The sequence below is a fragment of the Balaenoptera borealis genome, assembly GCF_965194805.1.
Source record: "Balaenoptera borealis genome assembly, chromosome: 3".
In the NCBI taxonomy this organism is placed as follows: domain Eukaryota; kingdom Metazoa; phylum Chordata; class Mammalia; order Artiodactyla; family Balaenopteridae; genus Balaenoptera; species Balaenoptera borealis.
Genome location: NC_138866.1, coordinates 184,725,956 through 184,747,293, shown reverse-complemented (window position 1 = coordinate 184,747,293; position 21,338 = coordinate 184,725,956). Strand labels below are relative to the sequence as shown.

Here is a 21,338-nt window from a genome sequence, read left to right as displayed (position 1 = left end):
CACCTCTACCCCTCAACACAGCCTTCTCCTGCCTCGGTTACATCACCTGCGAAAGGCTGACGGCACGTGCTCGACCTCAGCGGGTTTTGCAGCATCCGATGCAGCCACGGAGGGAAACCTGCGCACAGCAGCCCTGCTCGCTAGAGATGCAGCACGCTTAGGCCGCCCCTCTGCACTTGACCAGGTACCCGCCATCTGAGATCTGCCCCTTAACCCAAGGACAAAGATGCCGCCAGCAAAGCCGCGTGGAGTCTAGCGAAGGCCCAGGGTGTCTCCTATTAAGAGAGAAAAACCTCCCAAACCCGCTTCTGGCCCTCCCAGCCCACCTACTAGCTCTGTCAGGAGCCGTCAACTTGAAAGGGACCCTGTAACTTGACCTTTAACATGGGGCCCCAATGCGGGGTGCCCTTCTGCCTGGTTTTCAAAGTGTGGTGCGCGGCCAGCAGCTTACGCGTCACCCCGAGAACGTGTTAGAAACACAAAGCACCGTCCCCGGCCAGGACCTCCTGCGAACTCCGGGCTGGGTGGGGGGCGGCGGCAGCGTGTGTTTTAACGAGCCCTCGGGCGACCCTGACGCAAATCACTGCGGGGCAGCGCCCGCTGGAGCCACCGCCGCGTGCATGGCCCGCACCGCTTCTCAGAGCTCCGCGCTCGCCTTTGCCCGGCCCTCCTTCGCGAGCGCCACACGGCCCCTGCTGCGCCGAGCCTCCGGAAGACGGTCGGAGACGCAGAAACTCCCCAGACCACCGCTCCGGCCCTGGGCCCGCCCCGCACCAGCCTCAGGCAGAGCGGCGGCAGCGTCCGGACGGCCGGTCTCGGGCCCACCCGTGCCCAGCGGCCGGAGGAGCAGAGCCGCCGCTCAGCCTCGCCGAGGGAGGGCCGGGGCTCGTGGGCCCCGATTACCTGCACTAGCGTCATCTGCGAGCCGAGCGCCAGGAGAATCTTCTCCGTCTTGGTGGGGTACGGATTGTCGCGGTGCTTGTACAGCCACTGCTTGAGGGGCCGCGCCATGTCCTGCAGGGCCTGCCGCTTGTGCCTCACCTTCCCGCCATTCTGCCGGGCCCTGGGACACCGGGAGAGGAGGGGTTCCCGGTGAGCCGCGCCGGCCGAGCGCCGCCCGCCGGGGCCCCGGGTCCGCACGCGCTTCAGCCCGCGTCGACCGCGGCCCCGCGCGCCCGGACGCGGAGGCCAGGCAGGGGTGGGAGCCGCACAGGGTCGGGGCGCGCGGGGCCGGCCCGGGTGGCACAGGAGGGGCGTGGGGCGGCGAAGGCCGCCAGGTTTATACGGAAAAGGGGGAAATCTTGAAGCCAGAGGTTAGAGGTTTAGGTGATTTGAAGGAAGCTCTTTTGTTATTCAAGCCACAGACCTGCGCAGCAAGGCCGGCACCGTCCCTCGCCCGCCTGCACCGCGCCCTCCAGGGGCCCTGGCCTCATGGGATGAGTAGTGGCTGCGGCCGGCTCTCGAATGTTCTTTCAGGGACTCATGCCCGCCGCTCGGGGCTTCCCGTCGCCCACTGGACGTTGGGAACAAAGCAAGGGGTGATGGCCGCCCCGCTGCCCTGGTTCTCTTCAAGCTCTCCCCTGTACCCTTTGATCCTCGGGTAAAGGGGAAGCTTTCCAAGAAGGGGTTTGTGGAGTAAAGATGCAGAACCGAAAACAAAAACACACACGAAAAAGAGAAAAGACAAAACCCAAAACACTGTAGGGGGCTTTTCAGGACAAAAAGGCGAGCTTCAAAGTATGGAAGGTCTGTCCCACCGGGTAAAGTAAAAAGACCTCGGGAAAAGCATATTCCAAGGAGGAAGAGCGGGAAGCAGCCGGGAGCCGGGCCTCGGCGCTGCGCTCCCCAGCGGCTCCGCGAGGTGTCGCCGCGCCGCCGCCCGCGCGCCCAGCCACTCCGCGAGGCTCGCGCGCCTGCGCCGCAGCCTCCGGGGCTTCTGCCTCTTTAAACACTTTGAAATGCAATTCCAGCCGTGAGGACTGGTAGTAACATTTTGACGAAACCTAATCTCTATTTCCCTAACCAGCAACGCCGCACAACAAGCAGCTGATGCAATCTTTCAGGTGGACCGGCCAGGACGGCCGCCCCTCCCCCCGCGGGGCGCTCCCGGAGCCGCGGGACGTGGCCGGGCTACAGACGGCCCTCCTCCGCAGCCGGAGCCGCTGGTGGCCCGCGAGCTCTCGCCCCCGCCCACCCCACCCCCACCCCCGCAGCCCCTCAGGCCGCTAAACCGAAACCCGGCCCGGCAGGCCCGCGGCACCCGCCCCCCCTCCGGGCTCGCGGCGGGCCCCGCCGAGCCGCGCGCGCGCGCGCGCCTCCGGGGCATCCTGCGGAGGGCCGACCTTCCCAACACCTTGGCCGATGCAAGGCCCTGTCGTGACACAAGGGGGGAAGCCCACGGGGCTGGCCTGACCTGGGGGGCGGGGGGGGAGCCCCGGGGGAGCCCCGACTGCTTGGCCCTGCTCTGCGCCGGTGCATCCCGCTCAGCCCTTTCTGCCTCCCCAGCGGCCGCGCGTCCGCACCCGCGGTCGGGAGAGAGGCACGTAACCCCCGCCCCCAGGTCCGGGCATCTGAGGACTAAGAGGCGGTTTCAGGTGTCCTCAGTTTCCAACGAGCCTCTTTGGAGCTCTTCTGACGAATGGACCCCCCACGCTTCGAGCAACTACTCCCTTAAAATGAGAATGCGCGAACCCAGGAGGCGGAGACCGCTCCTCCCGGAAAAGTCGGGGGCCCTAAGGCGCAGGCCCCGGTTGTCACCAGCACGCCCGCGCCTCTCACCGCCCCCACCTCTCCCGGAGCGGGCGGGGGCCCCGGGAGGGTGCGCATACCCGGTCCTCCGGTGTCTCAGGCCCAGGTTGTCCTTGAGGGGCGCGCCGTCCGTAATGCCCACCTCGGGGCGAGCGTGCGTACTGTCCAGGACGCCGCCGTAGGGCCTGCCGCCCCGCTCCCGCTCCGGAGCCCCGCGGTCCTCAAAAAGCACGGCGCCGCTGAGCTTGTTGAAGACGATGGTGTTCATGGCGCGCGCAGGCAGGGCCGCGCGGCGCGGCCGCAGCGCCTTGGGGCCGGGCCGCCGGGAGCTCCGCAGGGCTCGGGTTCTAGGAGATAAAGATGCAGCACGTTACTCGCCGAGAGCGCTCACCCTCCTGAGCGTCCCGAGCCCCGAACCTGGCCGCGGCGCGGGGCTGCGGAGCCCAGGGGAGGAGCGGCGCCGCCGCACCTGAACGCGGGAACCCCCGCCTCCCGCTGGCTCGTTACACCGCTCCGCCGCAACGCCCGTCACCCGCCCCCGCACGCTCCCGGGGCAGGTACCCACCCTCCTCCTAGCCCCGGCCACCCAGCCCCCAAAGAATCTCAGCCGGCAACAGTTAACCCGCGGGGGCGAAGCAAAGTGACTCCTCAAGGAGCTTTGCCTGAGTTGGTTTTAATCTGGATGAAGCCCGCTCCGGAAAGCGGAGGGCAGGCGCGGGGCTGCGCGGGGTTCTTCAATCAAAACGGAAGACTAAAGCCTCTCAGAGCTCCCACTCGGGGTCGTAAGGAGGGGTTGGAAGAAAGGAACAACTGGGGCGAACATGAACAACCGCTTTCGCAAGCCCCAGTCAATGAGTCCCAGGCCGCACCCGGATTTCGGGGATTTGCATGCTTTCTGGATGGTTTGGCTGAAACCCCTGCGTCCCTTTTCCGGCTACAGCCCCTGGGGTGGGGGTGAGCGCAGGAAAGTTAGCAGATTCCAGAGCTAGAAAGTGAAGTGGCCTCAGGGACAAATGCACCATGCTCTCCCCTCCCTCCGAGTCTCCTACCACCCCGCAGCCCGCTCCGGACGCGCTGGGTCCGGCCCCCCGCCCCCCCTCGCCCCCGGAGCCGGTGGCCAGTGCTGTCCTCTTCCGCAGCGCGGGTGCGAGCCGCGAGCTCGGAGTCCTTCCGCACCCACCCCTCTCTGGGGTCTCGGAGAACCATTTCAGAAGTTGCAAAGGCGTTAAGAAGCGGGAAGAGGCGCCGCGGTCCGCGCACCGCCGGGCCTGCGGCTGCCCCCGTCGGGAAAAGCCGCCAGCTCACCTCCCGGGTCGCAACGGCCCGGAGCCTCTGCCCGCCGCGCGTGAGCGTCGGGGGCCGGTCCGCGCCGCCGCGGAGCAGCCGATGACCACCCGGAGGCGCGCAGCAGCCCCAACCCTCCCTACCTCCCCGCCTCGCGCCTGGGGGGCAGCTCGCTTTGCTTCCGAGCTGCCCCCGCCTCACGGCCGGCGCCCCCTCACCGCGCCCCGCCCCGGCGAGGGCCGCCACCCCCCCGCACCCACGCCGGGTGCCCACGCTCGCCAAGGCCCCCCGCCCCGCCCTCCGGCCATCGCAGCAGCGGCCACGCGCGACGTGTAGAGCTGTGACCGCAGAGATTAAACGACGGCTCCCGTCAGTGCTCACGGGGAGGTGAAGTCAGACCTCTGCCAGCTGCCCCGCGCAGACAGGTACGTGTCTGGGCCGTCCGTGCAGCCTCCGCGGCGTGAGAGCAACGGTCCGTGCTCGCAGCCCTCGTTCGAGGCGTCAGGAGGCCCCTTGTTTTTCCTATTAACTCCGTGCGCTCGGTGATTTGCGCTCAGGCTGTTCTATTTGTGAAGCAACCCGTTCCCAGCCCCACTGTCTGCCCCCACCTCAGCCCTGTTCTCCTGTCGGCGACGGCGTGTTTTCCCGGCCATTGCGCCGCGAAGCTTGCCACGCGGACCCTCCCCGCTGTCCCAAGCCCACGCCGAGGTCGCAACCACAGACCCCGGCGCGGCTGCGTCTGCAGGCGGCAGGCGCGGCCAAGGGCCGGGAGCTGGGTCCCCGCGCGGTCCCCAACGCCGCCTCTCGGCTCTCGTGCTCCCCACTTACCCGGATTCACTCCACACTGTGCCTTGGGGAGCTCCCTCCCTGCGGAACCGCCCCGCCCCACGCCCGCGAACCAGGTGGGGTCCCCGGCTCCTCGCAGACCCTCGGGCCAGCCTCGGCCGCCGACCCCACCCCCCCTCGGGCGCGTCCCCAAGGGCCTCGGAGGGAGGTGGGGGAAGGGCGGGGAGAGCCCAGGCGCGCGGAGCAGGGGGAAGGAGCGGCTCGGGAGCCGTAGCGCGCCTCCCTTCCCGCGGCCCCGCGCCGGCACGCGGCGACCGCGGGCTGTACCGGTGGCGGGGGGGCCCGCGGCCGGCGGCAGGGCGGCTGGCTCTCCCGCGTCGAGGCTAGGCGCGCTCCCATCCCCGCCGCATGTTCTCCGCGCGGGCTCCAGCGCGCTCACCGCCGCCACCGCCGGCGTCGCGGCTTTATTTACCCAGACGGGCGCGCGCGGCCCGGGAACAGGAATAGCGAGGCCTTCTCATGTTTCCTGACTGCCCGGCCCAGCCGACGAACATCCTGCGGTCGCGGTATCCACGTTCCCGGGCCGGCGAGAGGAAGCCTCCGCGGGGACCGCTGTTAACCCTCGCGGAGGAGCCGCCGCCGCCGGCGCCGCCGGGCAGTCCCCGGCCCGCCGAGTGCTCCGCAGCCGGGCGCGGCTCCCAGAGCCGCCGGCCTCGCAGGCGCGCAGCGAAAGGGGCGATGGCCTTCACACTTCGGGGAGCGACTGGAGAAGCCGCAGCAGCGCCCGGTGCGGGCTCTGGGAGCTGAGCGGCTGCGGCGCGGATCCCGTGTCTTAGCCGCCCCGAGCGCCGGAAATTTCACCACGCGTGGCTAGGCTGGAGGGGGCACTGCGACGCGCCCTTTTTCCCCCTCGCGGTTAGCTGGAGGGAGGTTAGTTAAGAGTTCGGTTTGTGCCCGTAACGCGTGAGAACGGGTTGCGGAAGGTGCTTGCGCCCCTTTTCTCGTGTCACTGGGCTTCTGCGGTCCTGGGTGTCTCCAAGCCAGGCACGCAGTCACCTTCCAGAGCCAGCGCTGGAGAGGAGGGAGGCAAGGCGGGGTCGAGGCGGGCCCAGGTACTCAACCCACGGCGACCCAGGTGTGGGAGAGACGGGGAGTGCAGGCAGGGCCAGGATCTGCATGGAGCAAAGGGGAGGGAACTTGGAAGAATCCCGAGCCTGGACACAGTGCAAGGGGAGAGAATCCTATCAGATTCTCTTAGAGGTGATACTTGCCTTCCCACTATGACCCCAGATACGAGAGTAGCGAAAGCTGTGGTTTAGGTGTCACTGGAGGCTCGGAGCTTCTCGCAGCCTAGGTGATCCTCGCGGCGCCGACCGCACCAAGCCGCCCGCGTTCTCGCCGGGGGCCTCACTGCGGCAGCGACACCTTTCATCTCTTTTTAAAGAGCAAAAGTAGATTTCCCCCAAACCTGAAAGTTATGACATCATTTGTTCTTTTCTCCCCTAAGGGTGGCTGGCCATCCTGGCGCGGTGGCCCACCTAAGCCGCTTCCTTTTATTTGGCCTGGAAGTGGTTAAAATGTACAGTAAATCTGTTATTTCCAACACTAATCGCCCCCGAATTTTCCATTATGTTATACCCCAAAAACGTGACTGTGCACCGGGCAGGGGCACAGTCTAAAGCAGAAAGAGGTGTGGGTTTAAATTTTTGCGCATCTGGCAGATAAATACTGTCGTTTGATCCTGTTTCCAGATGTCCTTGGTTCTATTCTATCGTACAGTTTGCGGTTGTGGCGCTGCCGCATCTTGCCCTTGGCGCTGCACTTGACTTCTGCAGGGTGGGTTCAGTGCAGACGTGCGTCTACAGACGTCGCCGTGGGGACTTAAAGTCAGGGATACATCGTAAAATTTCAGCCACGGACTTGCAGCGAATAAGTTTCACAACAAAAGCAGATCTAATTTATAATTCAGAGGAGGAAAGAGATTGGTTCTGTTCTAAAGACTCTGTGACTGATGGTGGTCACCAGACGTTATAATGAAACCAACTGTAACACGCCCCTCTGACATTTATTTTGCTCAGCTGTGCTGGATAAAGCACCAGGCATGTATGCCGTTGCTAGCAATATTCGCAGCGTTCTACTGGCTTACCTAGCTGTTTGCTGTTGTATATAGGCCAGTAGAGGACAAGTGAATTTTGTTGTTTTAGTCTTAACTGTATTTACTCAACTTTAAAATGCATGTTGAGGACTTTGATTTAAGGCATTTTTACATGTAATATCATTACAAATCTGATATATACAGCAAAAAGTCTTTCTGCAAAATATTTTAAATTTGTTATAGGAATAACATACACCTTAGTTTCAAATTAAGTCACTGAAAAATTAATACATTTTAATTCATTTAGACTATAGTTTAATAATTAGAGTCCATTTAAAAAAATGAAAGAACAATGGAGGGTCCATTTTAAAATGAAATAGTGTGGAGAATCCCTCTCTAATATACAAATGAGCATCTGTTGTGTGACAGACCAGAATTTTATTTTTGCAAGTGTCACCCTCTATGCAAGAGAGAAATTCCTTCTTCCTTTTAATGCACAGTACAGATCCATTTATCATTATCTTAAGTTTCATCTTTTCCTAAAATGAATTTTACTCAGCTTCTTATGCTATATTCCAATCTCAGTATGTGGAATACTGTATTATAAGCCTCGGAAGTAAAGCTTTCAGTTTTAGAAAGCACTATCAGAAGATTTAAGAAAGTGTATGTAGTTTGTGGGCATTGGCCACATATGGGAGAAAAAACCCAAAACTTAGGCTACAAGTCACAAGACTTGAGCCCTAATCTTAATTCTGATTAATTTGATGTTGGTTTAGGCTGAATCTACTGAAGTGTAAAATGAAGATATTTAGTTTTCCACAAACTTGCCTTATGCTACTAAGATATTTTTTTTTTAATGTGAAAGTAACAATTGCTATTGCTAAAACTCGAAAAATGTTAAGTAAGAGCATTTGGCAGAAATCTTAATCCAGTCTATTGGACTTTGAGTGTAGTGATAAATGTAAGTAATGTTAACTTTCTAATAAAGAAGAAAATAAGAAGCCTGCATTTTAAGGCTTTTGATATTTTACCAAGGAACCTGACATTTCAGAACAAATATGGGTCAAAGTTTTTGAAAATAATGATTGCTTTTAAACTCTCTTTTCCAGTTATTACTTATAAGCAATGAAATGAATTACAAAGCCAGGGAATGAGTGTTGCTTCCCCTCCAAATGGTATAAAGTAGTAAATTTATGAACAAATAGCCGTTCCACCTCACACTCGGCCAGTTTGCCTTGTAAAGCTACACACTGGAGTGTGTAAGTAGACCAACAGAAGAAGCAGTGAGAGACTCAGCTGCAGAAACATCCTGAGTGAACTAGGAAGATGGATGGCAAAAGTATCTCATTTTTGCTTTGTTTATAATTTAACTTTAATTGCGTACATAGTACAGAATAAATTCTCTCAGAGAGGGCCTTCTCCATAAATGCACTCTCAAACATCAAAGAACAGAGTACAAGTGAAAGTTCCTCTTCAGCCAGTTCCACCCAATCACATTCCTGAGAGGCAACGACCAAGAGGTGGGCATCCTTTCAACTTTTTTCCACATAGTCACGGACATGAATACAAACAAATCATTATCGTTTTGTTGTATGAGTTTTTGAAATCAATGAGACCGTACTTTACATACGTGTACACACACACACACAATATTAAACTGGAACTTGCTTTTTCACTCCGTGATTTCATAGAGCACTTTCATATTGGTCCATATAAATGGAACGCCATCTTTTTAACTGGTACATAATGCTCCGTAATCTGTTTATCCATCTTCCTGTGAACGTTTCTGTCTTTTCAGTTTTCACTATTATAAACATTAAATACTCTTGTATATGATTCTTTCTGTACGTGTGTAAGTATTTCTCAAGGCATAACTACATAGAAGTAGAATTGCTCAACTGAAGGAAACAGGATTTTAAAATTTGGATAGGTCCTTACAAACTTCCCCCCAACCTCCAGCCCCACAAAGTCCCTGTTTCCTCACATGCTGCATAGCATTTCATGTGTTTGGTCTTCATTATGTTCCCCTATATGATGAGTAAAGTAATGTCTCATTGTTTGAGAAACTTTTCATTTATTTATAAGCATTTGCATTTCTTAATTGAAGAAATTTGCTTATATCCTTTGCTTATATCCTTATTAGATGCCTTATTCATTTATAAAAGTTTCTTTAAAAAACACTTTTCCATGAAATATATACTTTATGTATTGACAATATGCATTGAGAAGACTGCCTTTTACCTAGTTTGTCTTTTGCCTTACAGAAGGTTTAAACATGAGTAAAGGTCAATAGATCTGTCTTTTTCTGTATGGAGTCTGGGTTTTGTGCCTTCCTCACAAAGGCTTTTTCTATATTTTCTTCTAATACTTTAAAAAATTGTTTTCACTCAGCTCCTTAATCCTTTTGGAATGAATTTGTGTTATGTTGTAAGGGAGAAGTCGAATTTGATTTTTTTCTTCTCCAATTGAATGGTCAATTATTCCTATGGAATTTATTAAAGAGTTTCCTTCCCCCATCAATTTGAAATAACTTTCCTCATATATGTGGTGAATTCCTTTCCATATGTAGGTTGGTCTAACAAGGCTTTGAGAGATGTTGCACCCAATAGACCGTAATAAATTTAATCTTCACATTTTTAAAACCATCTTGCGTTCCAAAGACTTCCAATATTATTCTGTTTCTAATTTCAGAACATGTCAAGTATCGGAGTAGTAATGTGCGTGGCCTGGTTATGTTTCCAATTTAGAAGGCTAATTCAGTCTGTTCTAGGATGAAGGTGCCGTTTTTTCTGTCGTGGTCCTGCTCAGAAACAGGAGAGTAGTTTCAGGAAGCCGTGTTCTCCAGAATAGAGTGCACCGATTAGAGCTCTTCAAACACACCACGTAACCAAGTGACAACCAACCACCAGTAACATAAGGTTATTTGTAAAAGGGATGATCCCCTGCCATCCGTGATTTGAAAAGGGAAATTCATCTTTCTTCTTGCTCAGTTCCTTATGGAATGTGAATTAATCTTTTTTCACAAAGCAGCCAGTCAAGATGAGAACCTTCGCTATGATTGCAAATTAGGCAAACTCACTCTGGACAAAAATGCAAAAACTTTATCACTGAAATTTCTAGAAAACATTAGCTACGTATAAGTGCAGAAAATACAGGTAATAAGCAGTCAGCAGAGCTGAGATCCAGGTGGGTTAATGTCTTTTTCTACTGCAGAGAGCTTGAGACAGGGCCTGAAGTAACCCTGCAGCCCTAACTAAGACTCCATCTTTTCTATTGATTCCAAAATATCTTCAGTAACTGCCAACGAATACTGAGTCTTCACTACATGGGTCCTGAGGGGAACCTGGACAACATTTTGTCCTCAACATGTGCATTGAAATACAAGAATTTCTTGCAGAAGTTTATTCTAGCTTGAAAATCAATTTGCCCTCACATCAAAAAGTGGCCATTTTAATAAATATAGTGAAGACTTTTCATCATAGGCTAGCATGACTCTGTATTTGGAACCTAATGGACTTAAGGTACTCAACAGAGTTTTGAGATCTAGTTACTGTATGTACTCCATGCTGTATCAGGCTTTTGGTTGGACCTCACCCCCCTCCTCTCTCCATCCTCCCTGCTTTCATTTTCAGCCTCATTGCCTTCATCTCTGTGTAAGATTTTTTTAAAAATTTTTATTGGAGTATAGTTGATTTACAATGCTGTGTTAGTTTCTGCTGTACAGCAAACTGTGTAGGATATTTGAATAAGTTCACCAAAAGAATGCATGTGAACAAAAGTGATGTGTGCAACTTCTGCTTACCATACTTAAAAAGCAATTGCTTGCCCTTCTTTTTAGCCGCTCCCTGTTACCCTGTTACAGAGGGCTGGAACATGGATGTGGGAGTGGCCCAAATCTGCCAGTCAGATAGCAACCTGGAGAACAGCAGAGCCAGCGCAGGATGAAAAGAACCTGGGGCCTTGGATGGACCACTTGAGTGAGATCTCCTTGGCCTGGGCTCAGCAGATTTTTTCTGTAAAGCGCCAGGTAGTAAATGCTTTAGGCTTTGCACGTCATAAAGTCTCTGTTCAGCTTTGCCATTTGTAGTGAAAAGTAGCTGTAGATAATACTTGACTATGAGTTGTGGGTAAGTTCCAGTAAAATTTTATTTAATGGTCACTGAAGATTGAATTTTATGACGTTTTCACGTGCCACAGGATATGCTACCTTCGATGTTTCTTCAGCCATTTGAAGATGTAGAAACTACTCTTACCTTAGAAACAGGCAGCAAGCTAGATTTGACCCCAGGCTGTGTTGTTGTCTCCTACCCACACCCCCTGCACTGACCTAGGCTACTGAGCCCTGGACTGTAATACTCTAATGGGAGACAAGTAAACTTCCTTTTCTTTAAGTCAGTGTATTCTGGGGTTTCTGGCTAAAGGAACTTAGCCGGTACCCTATGTAATACACACCTGTGCAAAGATGGTCTTAGTCACCATGGGTGGACTTGGATAAGTGCTTTTTACATGGCTCGAGGCTGCCGTAAGCAAGAACGGGAAGGAGACGGAGCCACAAACTGCCTTCCCCTCTCTTCTCCTTCGAGCATGCTGCGTGTGTTTAGAGAATCAGTCTGACTATTTTCACAATAGTTTACGCCAGGTACTTTTCAAATTTTAACCACATGTTTTTAAGGTATTGGTATACCTTTAGACCCAGTATTGATATTTGGGTTTTGATACCTGTGTTTTTTGTAGTCATGGAAAATAGTGATTACTTGATAAGAATTGCTATTTTCTGGCTTAGCCTCCCCCCCCCAAAAAAAAAAAAACCCACGAAATTTGAACCGTTTTTTCATTGTTTTCTTTTTTCATAATCAACAATAAATATTTATGGGACAACTGCATGCAAAATCCTGCCAAGAACTGCATCAAATTTGATTTAAAAGACATGAGCCTTGTCTAGTTTACAGACTGGTTAAGAAAACACAGGGAAACAAATATACCTCATCTAAAAAGTTTTAGGGTGTCTGATATAAAGATTCCTTGAATCCAGTAACCTGCAAATCATCCGTAGAAACACACGAGGACCTTGAAAATGATAGAAGGGCCATTTGGTGTGTCTGCTAAAAATTTTGTAACCGTATTACAGACAGTCCTTCCCCAAAACATGCAAAAAGAGATCATTATTTCAGAAATTTGAGCCTGATTGAAAAACAGCATCTTCACCTCTTACATCAGACTTTTTCCAGTTTTATGCCCAAAACCTCTGGGTTTCAAGAGAGATTTTTAGAGCTTCTGTTGGAAAAAAATACAGTAAGAGTAAATAAATATCCTGAGGTTAGTGCACCATCTTTCTTTCTTCCCTTGTCCAGGCCTCCTCGAACCTTCCTCCACTTTTACACTTTTTGGAAAAGTGTTGAAAGGAGAGAGGGGTGGAGGGGAGAAGTTGTGGGTAACTCTGGCCCATGTATCTGGGCCACAGAGCCACGGGCAGGCAGCTGCACCTTGGACTACATTGTGATCCTAAGTAATTCACCGCCTCTTTGTTTTGGTATTCATTTGAACTTTGTGAAGTGGGCTTTGGTGTCGTAGGCCACCACAGATATTGTCTAGAGGGGAGCTTGGACTATGAGAACGGGAAAAGGAGAAAGGTGCTATGCCACTTAATTGTTCCATTTAAATGGCCCAGAGTCTAGGGTAACGGGAGCCATACAATAGCCAAGTAGCACAAATTCCTTTTCCTTGGGCCTGCAGTAGTGGTCAGCTCAAAACAAACGACCTCATTTTGCAACAACATGGATGGACTTGGAGGGCATTATGCTGAGTGAAGTAAGTCACACAGAGAAAGACCAGTACTGTATGTTTTCACGTATATGTGGAATCTAAAAAATAAAACGAATGAATGAAAATAACAAAACAGAAATAGACTCACAGATATAGAGAACAAACGAGTGGTTACCATGGGGAGAGGGGCGAGACAGGGGTAGGGCCTTAAAAGAGGGACAAACTACCGTGTATAAAATAGATAAGACACAAGGATGTAATGTACAGCACAGGGAATATAACTTTATATAATAACTTTAGAGGGAGTATAGTCTATAAAAATATCAAATCACTGTGTTGTACACCTGAACCTAATATAATATTGTAAATCAACTATACTTTAATTTAAAAAAAGACATATGTCCTAATACTACTCTTGCAGACTCTTATAAATGGGGGCATAATTAAGGATACTTTTATCTGCATAATACACACGTAGCAGTTACTACAGGCCCACACACTATTCTAGGAACTTAGCCCATATAATCCTCGCAGCCACCCTTTGGGGTAAGTACCCCTTAGAAACCATTTTGTAGAAGAGGACACCTAGGCATAGAATTGCCCCAAGTCACAGGTTGGTAACTCTGGAGCCGGGATCTGAATGGAATCAGGCAGATGCCAGAGCTTGTTTGCTAAGTTGCCTGACTAACTGCCTCTTTGCAGGTGCGTAGGAAGGACAGAGAGAGAGAACTTTAAACGCGTGCCGGCATAATTGTGGGCACAGCTGACTGTGTAGCGGCACCTTTTGGCTTCTCACTTAAGAGCAGGGCATTCAGTGCCAATGTGTTCATTTCCCTTCAGTACGTGCCCTTCATCCTCGGTGGGGAGAAAGTGGACTCTTAGGGTCACCTGGAAAATGACGTCCCTTGGCTCTGACATCGTGGTGAAAAAGCTAGACTTCACGTGGACCTTCCTGCGTGAGCTCACTCTCAAAAGCCAGTGACTTCTGAATCTTCTGCGGGTTCTCTAAATCTGGAGAGCGTCCTTCCCACTGGGAATGAAGTGGTTCAGCAATGGAAAACAGCAGGCTGTAGAACAGCCAAGGCAGGCTGAAATAGTTGCTCTGTTGCAGGAGTGGACACAGCATGGTTTAAGCCGTGTATCTTGAGTGCAGTAAAAAGCAGCAGCTTTGATTAAGACGGCAGTGGTCCCAACGACTTCCTAATCCTGTCTTGCTGCTTTGTCTCTGTTATGTTTTGTTTCCTCTTGTTTTCCTTTGTCACGCCTGCCTCTTACATTTGCATAGCCCAAGGCAAGAGTGCAAGTGAACGCCCACATACCATATGTCTAAATATTTAAAAGTTATAAAATCAGCTAAAGCACAGTTAAATAAAATATGTTCCATCCTTCTACCTTGACAAATATACCATCAGAAGGAAGAACGGGAAACTACGTAGTTACGGGTTTTGGTGGGAAAATATCAAAGAGAAATCAGTGTAATTTTCATTGCATGTCCCGCTGTTTTGTTGTTGGACTGGAAATGTTTAGAAGAGTAATAAAATGAAAGAGACATAATTCATAATTTACTATATATTCCATTAAATTGATTTTTCTGTCTTCACTTGAGCAGAAATCACTAATATGTCATTATAATCAATATTCCATCATAATTTGTGTTCTGAAGAATTAGAAATAAAATGTAATTCTACTAAAAGTGTCCAAAATTTGAATATATTTTTATCAATAATGTACATTAATATAAATATAGAAAAATTTAATGTTAAATTTATTTAATACATATTATTTATAAAATGCTATTTTTATTCTAAAACACTCAAAGTTACACATACAAATAGAAAAGAAAAATTATAAGTAACGAATATAAGATTTTAAATAAAGCTGAAATTTTATTTAGTTTCTTGGAAAATAAATTTGAAATATTTTATGCAAATAAAAGTATTTGCTAATGCAGCTGGTTTTCAAAGTGAAGTATTGGTGTTAGATTCATGAATTATTTGTGTAGATCTATAGACTTAACCAACCTAGGAGTGATATGAATTGTTTAATATTGCAAAATGTCCCTCTGCTGCCAGGTGCAGCTGTTGCAAAGAGTCGCTACATATTCAATACCTGCAGAGCCACGCACTGGAGAAGCAAGAAAACAATGCCAGGCCTCCTGGGAAACGATAGTGCATGAGGAAAGGCTAATTGCATTCGCGTGATCTGCCAGGTTGATTAATGGTCTTTTCTGCCCGCTCTTGGAAGCAGTGTTCTTATCAGCACAGCCCGAGCCTTTATGCCATTTGGGTGTGATCACCTTTGACTTTGAGGACATACAGCGAGTGATGTGTGGAAGCATTTCCGTGGGTCCTCAGTGGCGCTGGTCACAAGAGCAGATGTTTGAGTTTAAAGTTGCGCTGTATCCTGTTGAGCCCTAAATCCCAAATGACAGACATCATATGTTCTTTAAATTCCGTGTGCGTGTGCACGCGCGCACGCGTGTGTGATGTAGGGCCTTTAAAAGAGGGGCTCAGGGCAGTGGCCCTTTGCCTTGGTCTAAGAGTAGTACTGGTTTGGGGAATGTTTTAAAATAAGTATTATTTATTGACATACTTTTTACTTATTTTTTTTTAAAGTGTTAAACTTGGACCCTCTGATGCAACAAAATGAAATCACTCTTGTGGGAGCCTTTCCATGAGTTTTTCCTCTGACGATCCTGCAGTCGTAAGTACAAACCACAACTTCTGAAGTTGCAGAAAGCAGAGTTATTTTTAAAGCCCTTCTGGGGGCGACATATATTTTTAACAGGGGCAGTTGTTTCAGAACCATCCTTTAGGAAATAATGTCTTCACTGAGGGTCAGAGGTTTATACACTTGGGAGAGGTCAGTTTTGCAAAGTCTTTCCTTCAACTTTCAGCAGGACGAACAAGGAGACAGCTGGTTGTGGGCACTGCCTGTGGCACATGGCTACTACTTAACCACCGCGGTCACAGGCACTGTGGTCCCCATAGAAGGCTTTTTATTTCCTTCAGGGCCATTTTTTTCAGCACGTAGCCTATGAACCACCTTAAGTAGGAGTGCTTGTTAAAAATACATGTTCCAGCTCTCAACTATACATGCTCCAAGTGAGGTTTTCTGAGCTTAGGCCCTATAGCGATACTGACACAGATGCTTCTCAAACCAGGATTTGAGAAAAATTAGTCTAAATCAATGACCCTTAAGCTTTTTTTTTATTATACTCCCTTATCATTAAAATATTTTGGGCAGGCGGATCTAATATATAGTCATTTATGTATAAGCAGTATACATGTACTATTATGCTAATATATCATGTAAATAGTAAAACACACAAAACAAAGTTTTCTAAAAGGCAAAAATGAAATAAACAATATTTTTAATTTTGTTTTTATCTCTCAATGATACAAAATATTTTTTGCTCCCACCAAAATGTCACTGTTAATGAATAAATAATTAATAATATGATGAACAGGCTATTTTTAGTGAAAGCAATGTAATTTGAATTGCTTTATACTTAAAAAATCTTGATTTAGTAATGATATAAAGATTGGGATTCAAGTTCAGGTGAATTAGAGACTTGTTTTTAATGTCATCTTTAAAAGAGATGCTTTAGGACAAGCCAGGTTCACACAGCAGAGGTGGATTTCTGACTGTATTTGTACCTGTTTTCAGTCTTATCCACAAAATAATATAAAGGGTTTGTCTTTATAAGTCTTCCTTGAGATCCGTCAGTTCTTATAAATTTTTCACAAAGTATTACATTTTTACTTTCAAAAATTGACTTTAATAATTTGCTGAAACTCTTTGAGAGATTTTAAAATAGATTTGAAAATTCTGTTTCCAAGTTTTTAAAATGTGGTGAGTTTCAATAGGCAATACAGTCATTTTCAGGAACAAAATCACACGGTGATGGGTATATTTTTAATCATGTGTGTTTTGGAAAGCAGTAACTTTCTCATTGTTGTTAAATGTCATCTTTACCTGAAGGGGGCAGATAAAGAGTGTTTTATGGTTTTTGTTTTTAAATCAAGTATATGCTCATAGAAAGTCACATTTTCAAAAAGATGAACAAATTACTGTGGTTTAAGGCTGAAGTTGAGGAAGATATTAAGGAAATAGTGAAAATCATGAGACTGCCAAGAAATGGGCCAAGGCTAGATAATGTGAGGCCTGTATTTTATGCCCACGACTTTCATTTCTATCCTAGAAAAACGGAGCAATCATAAATGCCAATCATGGACACCCCATTCACTGTGGGAGGGGAACAGGGCCTGTGGGATGTTTCTCAGCCCTAAGTGGGTAGATGGTGGAATCCTCACTGTGAGAGAGAATAGTAACAGTGACCAGAGCTAATCGTAACTGGGCCCTTAGGGGCAGGCACGGTTCTAGGGCTTTCATGTGTTGCAGCACTACATTCAATACTCACACCAATGTATCAGCCTTTTTATGGATGAGGACTCTGAGGTCAAGGTCAGGCAGCTGCTGAGTAAGGGATTCAGGAGTCCAGCAAGTCTGGGGATGGCAGTCGTGGGTATGAGGAGTTACCGTGCTGTCTGGCCTTGGACCTACTCATTACGATTCAACTCTGCCTTCCCAGTCAGAGGGAAGGGGTACTTGAGGGTACCTGGGGGCTGAATGCTACACACTCAGGAAGCAGACCTCGCTCTCGCTGAAGGTGCCCTCTGCGGTCTTCAGTCTGCAAACAGAGCAGAGGCTGGAGTATCTGAAACCATCAGCTGAGCTTGTGGGGCATGGATTTCCTGAGGTCTACAAACTTCTCGGCAAGAATTCTCTGTCTGGTTGTTTTGGATATCGTTTGCTTCAGAATGTGTTTCTTTAATTTCTGTGACATATATAGAGATGTAATATTAGTGATGGGAGCATTTTCTTCGATTGTTATAAATATTAGTTTGTGTTTTCTTGGACCACTTCCTCCAAATGAGTCCATGTGTAAGCATCCGTTCTGTTCCGGGCATTGTGTTGAGTCTTGAGATATAGTGGTTTCAAAGATCTGTCCCTTACTCTCAGGAAAATTACAGTCTAGAGAGAAACAGGTAAGCGGGTATGTAGTTCATGTAGCATGTTGAGATTGTTTATAGGGACAAATGGCTGTGCACAGACTTGGAAAGACAGAGAAAGCTTCCAGAAGGAATGGTTTGCAGTCGGCTGGGTGGAGTGGTGGCCTTCTTTCATTTGTTTATCACAGTACCTGAAAATGGATATCAAGTGCTCTCTCTTTCACTCCCCCACTTTCCTTCCCCATTTCCTCTTCACAAATTTCCTCCTATCCACACTTCTGTTTATTTTTTTTCTTCCTTTCAGTAAAACAGAATTCCTTTCTTATCATCAGAAGATGTATTATTAGCAGTAAACAGGATGGGGAGGAGCAAATCTTCACCAACAGTCCTTACCTAGGATGAAAAGTTCTCTGTTTAAATTCATCTAAATTTACTACAGTAATCAGTGCCAGGTAACAGAAAGGTCTAAAACTTTAAGGCCATTGAATCAAGGCACTCCTACCCTCAGCACACAATGTTTTTGTTCTTTGTTTATTTTTAATAAAGAAATATGTGTTATTGTTACAAAAGCTGTGTATGTGCCTTGAGAAAGCTAGAAAATAAGATAAAAATAAGAAAATAAAAGCACTGGATTCCTACTACTGGAGATTATCTTTAATATCTTTTTGATTACATTTTCAGGTACCACACATATGTGTGTGTGTATGTATTTTTTAAGATGAGATAATACTTTGCAAGTTGTTTTATATCCTGATTTTATAGGTTAATGATCTTTACCTCTATAATTCAAAATTTTTGTTTGTCTAATAGTCTATCCATGTTTAAATTTCCTCAATTAACCCCAAAATACCCTTTAGAGCTAGTTTGCCCAAATTTGAGTCTAATTCAGGCCCACATATTGAACCTAGTTGTTATGTCCCTCGGTTTTCTTCTAATGTAGAATCATCCCTAATTTTTCTTCCCATTACACACTTGACTTGGTGGATAGACCAGATCAAGGATCCCAAAGGATGATTCACCATCTTCATTTGTCTGGGTACCTTCTGGTGCTGTCATTGAACTTTCCCTATTCTCTCTGTTTTCTTACGGTGAAAATTAAGTCTAAACGCTTGCTGGACTCATGTTAAACATTTTGACTAGACTATGCCACAGCCGATGGTTTGTACTTTATTGTGTAGCACAGCAGGTGCGGCCATCGGGAGGCACAGCAGCTGTTGGTCCCACCATTCACGGGGCTGACTTCGGCCACTGCGTTAGGATGATGGCAGTCTGATCCCTCCATGAACGTACACTTAGGTTTTACTCCTGTGGCTAGAAGGAAATCTCTGTGGGGTTACTTTGGCACCCTGGGAATGTCAGATTCCCCATAAACCATGCACTTAATGCTTTTAACACTAGTTGACTACCCTTGCCTGGGTCAATAATTTCATTAGGGATTGACAGTGATTAAACTCTAATTTAATCCTTCCTTTTCTCTTAATAGGGGGCATACTTCTGTAAAATAAAGCTTTCTCTCATCACGTGAAGTTTTTCTTTTTTTTTTTTTTTTGGTTACTATGAAATATAGTCTTACTGGAAACGTAGGATAAATGTTTAATTTTTCCCACTAGATACATGTTATCAAGGGAAGGAGGTGACCTAAAAACTTCTTCAAATGATGACATATAAGTTGGAGGCTGCTTTCTTTTTTTTGAGTATCTTTATCTATTCATGGATTTTCAGTGATTCAATCAATGCCCCTACATCCCTGTAACATTTTTGGTCTAAGAAGTTGTAAGTTGAATAATTCAGTATCAGTTGTTTTACTCTTTAGTGTTATTCAGATACAGCCTAATCTACAATTTTATGAACATTTTGAAAAAATGAGATTGACCAAACAGTGAAAATCGCTTTCATTACACATGACGGGTCACTCAGCCCAGAAAATGCCCTCCACCAGGTGTGGTGTCTAATGTTCAGTCTGTCAGCCTCAAGTGATTAAAATGAATTTACTCTTGGAAAATGGGTTCACTGAGACTTAAAGAAAAGCGCCATTTCAAGAACTGTTCACCTGTACCACAGTCCAGACAAGATGTTTCTTTTTGGAGCGGCTATTGAACTTTATACTTTTTTCTTTCCTTTTTTAAAAAATGAGTTGCTGAATAGCCAACTGCTGGCTTAATTGCACAGTTCATTACATAGCACATCCGTTGAAAAGAGCTTTATATTTGGCTATTATTCTGCTCTCTAAAGTGATGTTAAACCCAGAAGAAAATGATAATGATAAACATGTGTGAGTATGCACACAGACACAGACAGACACACACGTGCATTGAGAGGTGTATTACTAAATTATAGAGTGACCAGTTGTCTCGGTTTTAGCGCTGAAAGTCACGTGTCCCAGTAAACCCTCCAGCCCCAGGCAAAATGGGATGGTTGGTCACCCTAAAGTTGTCAGAATGAGAAACAGCCTGGCATTCAAGCAACAGATCTCTGATGGATCTTCCTGGTCTTGACTCAAATGTTTAATGAAGTCTTTAATTCAAAAACAAATTGATATGTCAAACTGGCAGGAAAATTACCTTTTAAGTACATATGAATTGTTAGAAATATCAGGAATGCACTAAAAGTGTCTAAAACTGCCAGTATAAAAGGGTCCAAGTATCTAACTACTTTAGAAGAGGTAATATAGTTGCCAATATTTTGAATATTTCAGCCAAAGCTTAGAAAATGGAATGGTGTGAGGTAAAATGTGCTTGAGCTGATTTTCACTATGGAATTTTATTTATAGTAAGTACTATTTCTATAGAGACTATTCATTGAATGTTAGATTGAAAGGGACCTTGAGAAGTTATAGAGTCTGTTTTCCATATCTAGTCAAGGCCACAATTAGACCATGATGGGATTCTACCCAATATATTTTTTAAATACCCTCAAAGAAGAGAATATTCTTTTTTTAATTTTATATCTTTCCTAAAATTCTCATGCTTTACAGGAGACTGATCTTTTTCTCTGGTTGATGCTAGTAATTGTGAACAGTAGGGCATCATTCTTTAACAAAAGTTTAGAGATTATTTTTCAATTTTCTTTCAGTATTTTAATTCTAGAAGTTTTAAATTTTTTTTCAAAGTGTATTTTCAAACCCTTAGTTACACTTGTGGCTCTCCTGTAAATTCCTGAAGCATAGATGTGGGTGTATTAACCAAGCAGGGCTGCAAGCAGAGGTTTTTCTTTGGGAGAAAACAATTTCTACTTTGTAATACAAGTTTTTATATTTGAATTATAGTACTCATGAAACTGACTTATTTATAATGAACAAAGTATTATATAATAGCCTATTGTTGAAAACCCTCAATTAATTCATGTCTCAAGGAATAAAACTATTAGTTTAACTTATCAGAGTTTAATAGATTTTGTGGATCTCCAAATGGTTCTACAGGTAGGACGTCTGATTCTTAGGATTTATCGCTAAAATCCCATTCTTCATCTCAGGACCAGAGAGGAGCCCAATCCTGGATGCTTTCTAGTAAAAAAATTTTTTTTAAAAAGTGCTTTGAGCCCATAAAAGGGAAAGAATATGATGCTATGGGACATACGTTTTAATTTTAGTCCCTTTTCTTGTTTCCAGATCTTTGACCTGAGTTACTGCATTTCGTGGGTAGTTTAGG

At 47.1% G+C, this 21,338-nt stretch overlaps 1 protein-coding gene and 1 long non-coding RNA gene across 10 annotated transcripts in view; one reads left to right on the top strand and one right to left on the bottom strand.

Moving 5' to 3' along the window:
* MKX (mohawk homeobox) overlaps positions 1–5,276 on the bottom strand; it is an 85,095-nt gene extending 79,819 nt beyond the window's left edge. The window contains exons 1-3 of one of the 9 annotated variants that reach the window (XM_082385975.1): positions 5,146–5,276; positions 2,829–3,095; positions 904–1,063 (exon numbers count right to left, since the gene is read on the bottom strand). In XM_082385975.1, coding sequence (XP_082242101.1) covers positions 904–1,063; positions 2,829–3,016 — 348 coding nt within the window. In that variant the 5' untranslated portion in view covers positions 3,017–3,095; positions 5,146–5,276. Of the gene's footprint in view, positions 1–903; positions 1,064–2,828; positions 3,096–3,928; positions 4,192–4,413; positions 4,579–4,640; positions 4,811–4,860; positions 5,113–5,145 lie in introns of those variants that run through there. The other 8 variants (XM_082385976.1, XM_082385978.1, XM_082385979.1 and 5 more) reach the window with 8 other exon arrangements.
* Positions 4,331–21,338, top strand: part of LOC309625912 — a 138,871-nt gene continuing 121,863 nt past the window's right edge. The window contains exons 1-2 of the long non-coding RNA XR_014242787.1: positions 4,331–4,457; positions 15,292–15,379. This is a non-coding gene — a long non-coding RNA (uncharacterized lncRNA). The remainder of the gene's footprint in view (positions 4,458–15,291; positions 15,380–21,338) is intronic.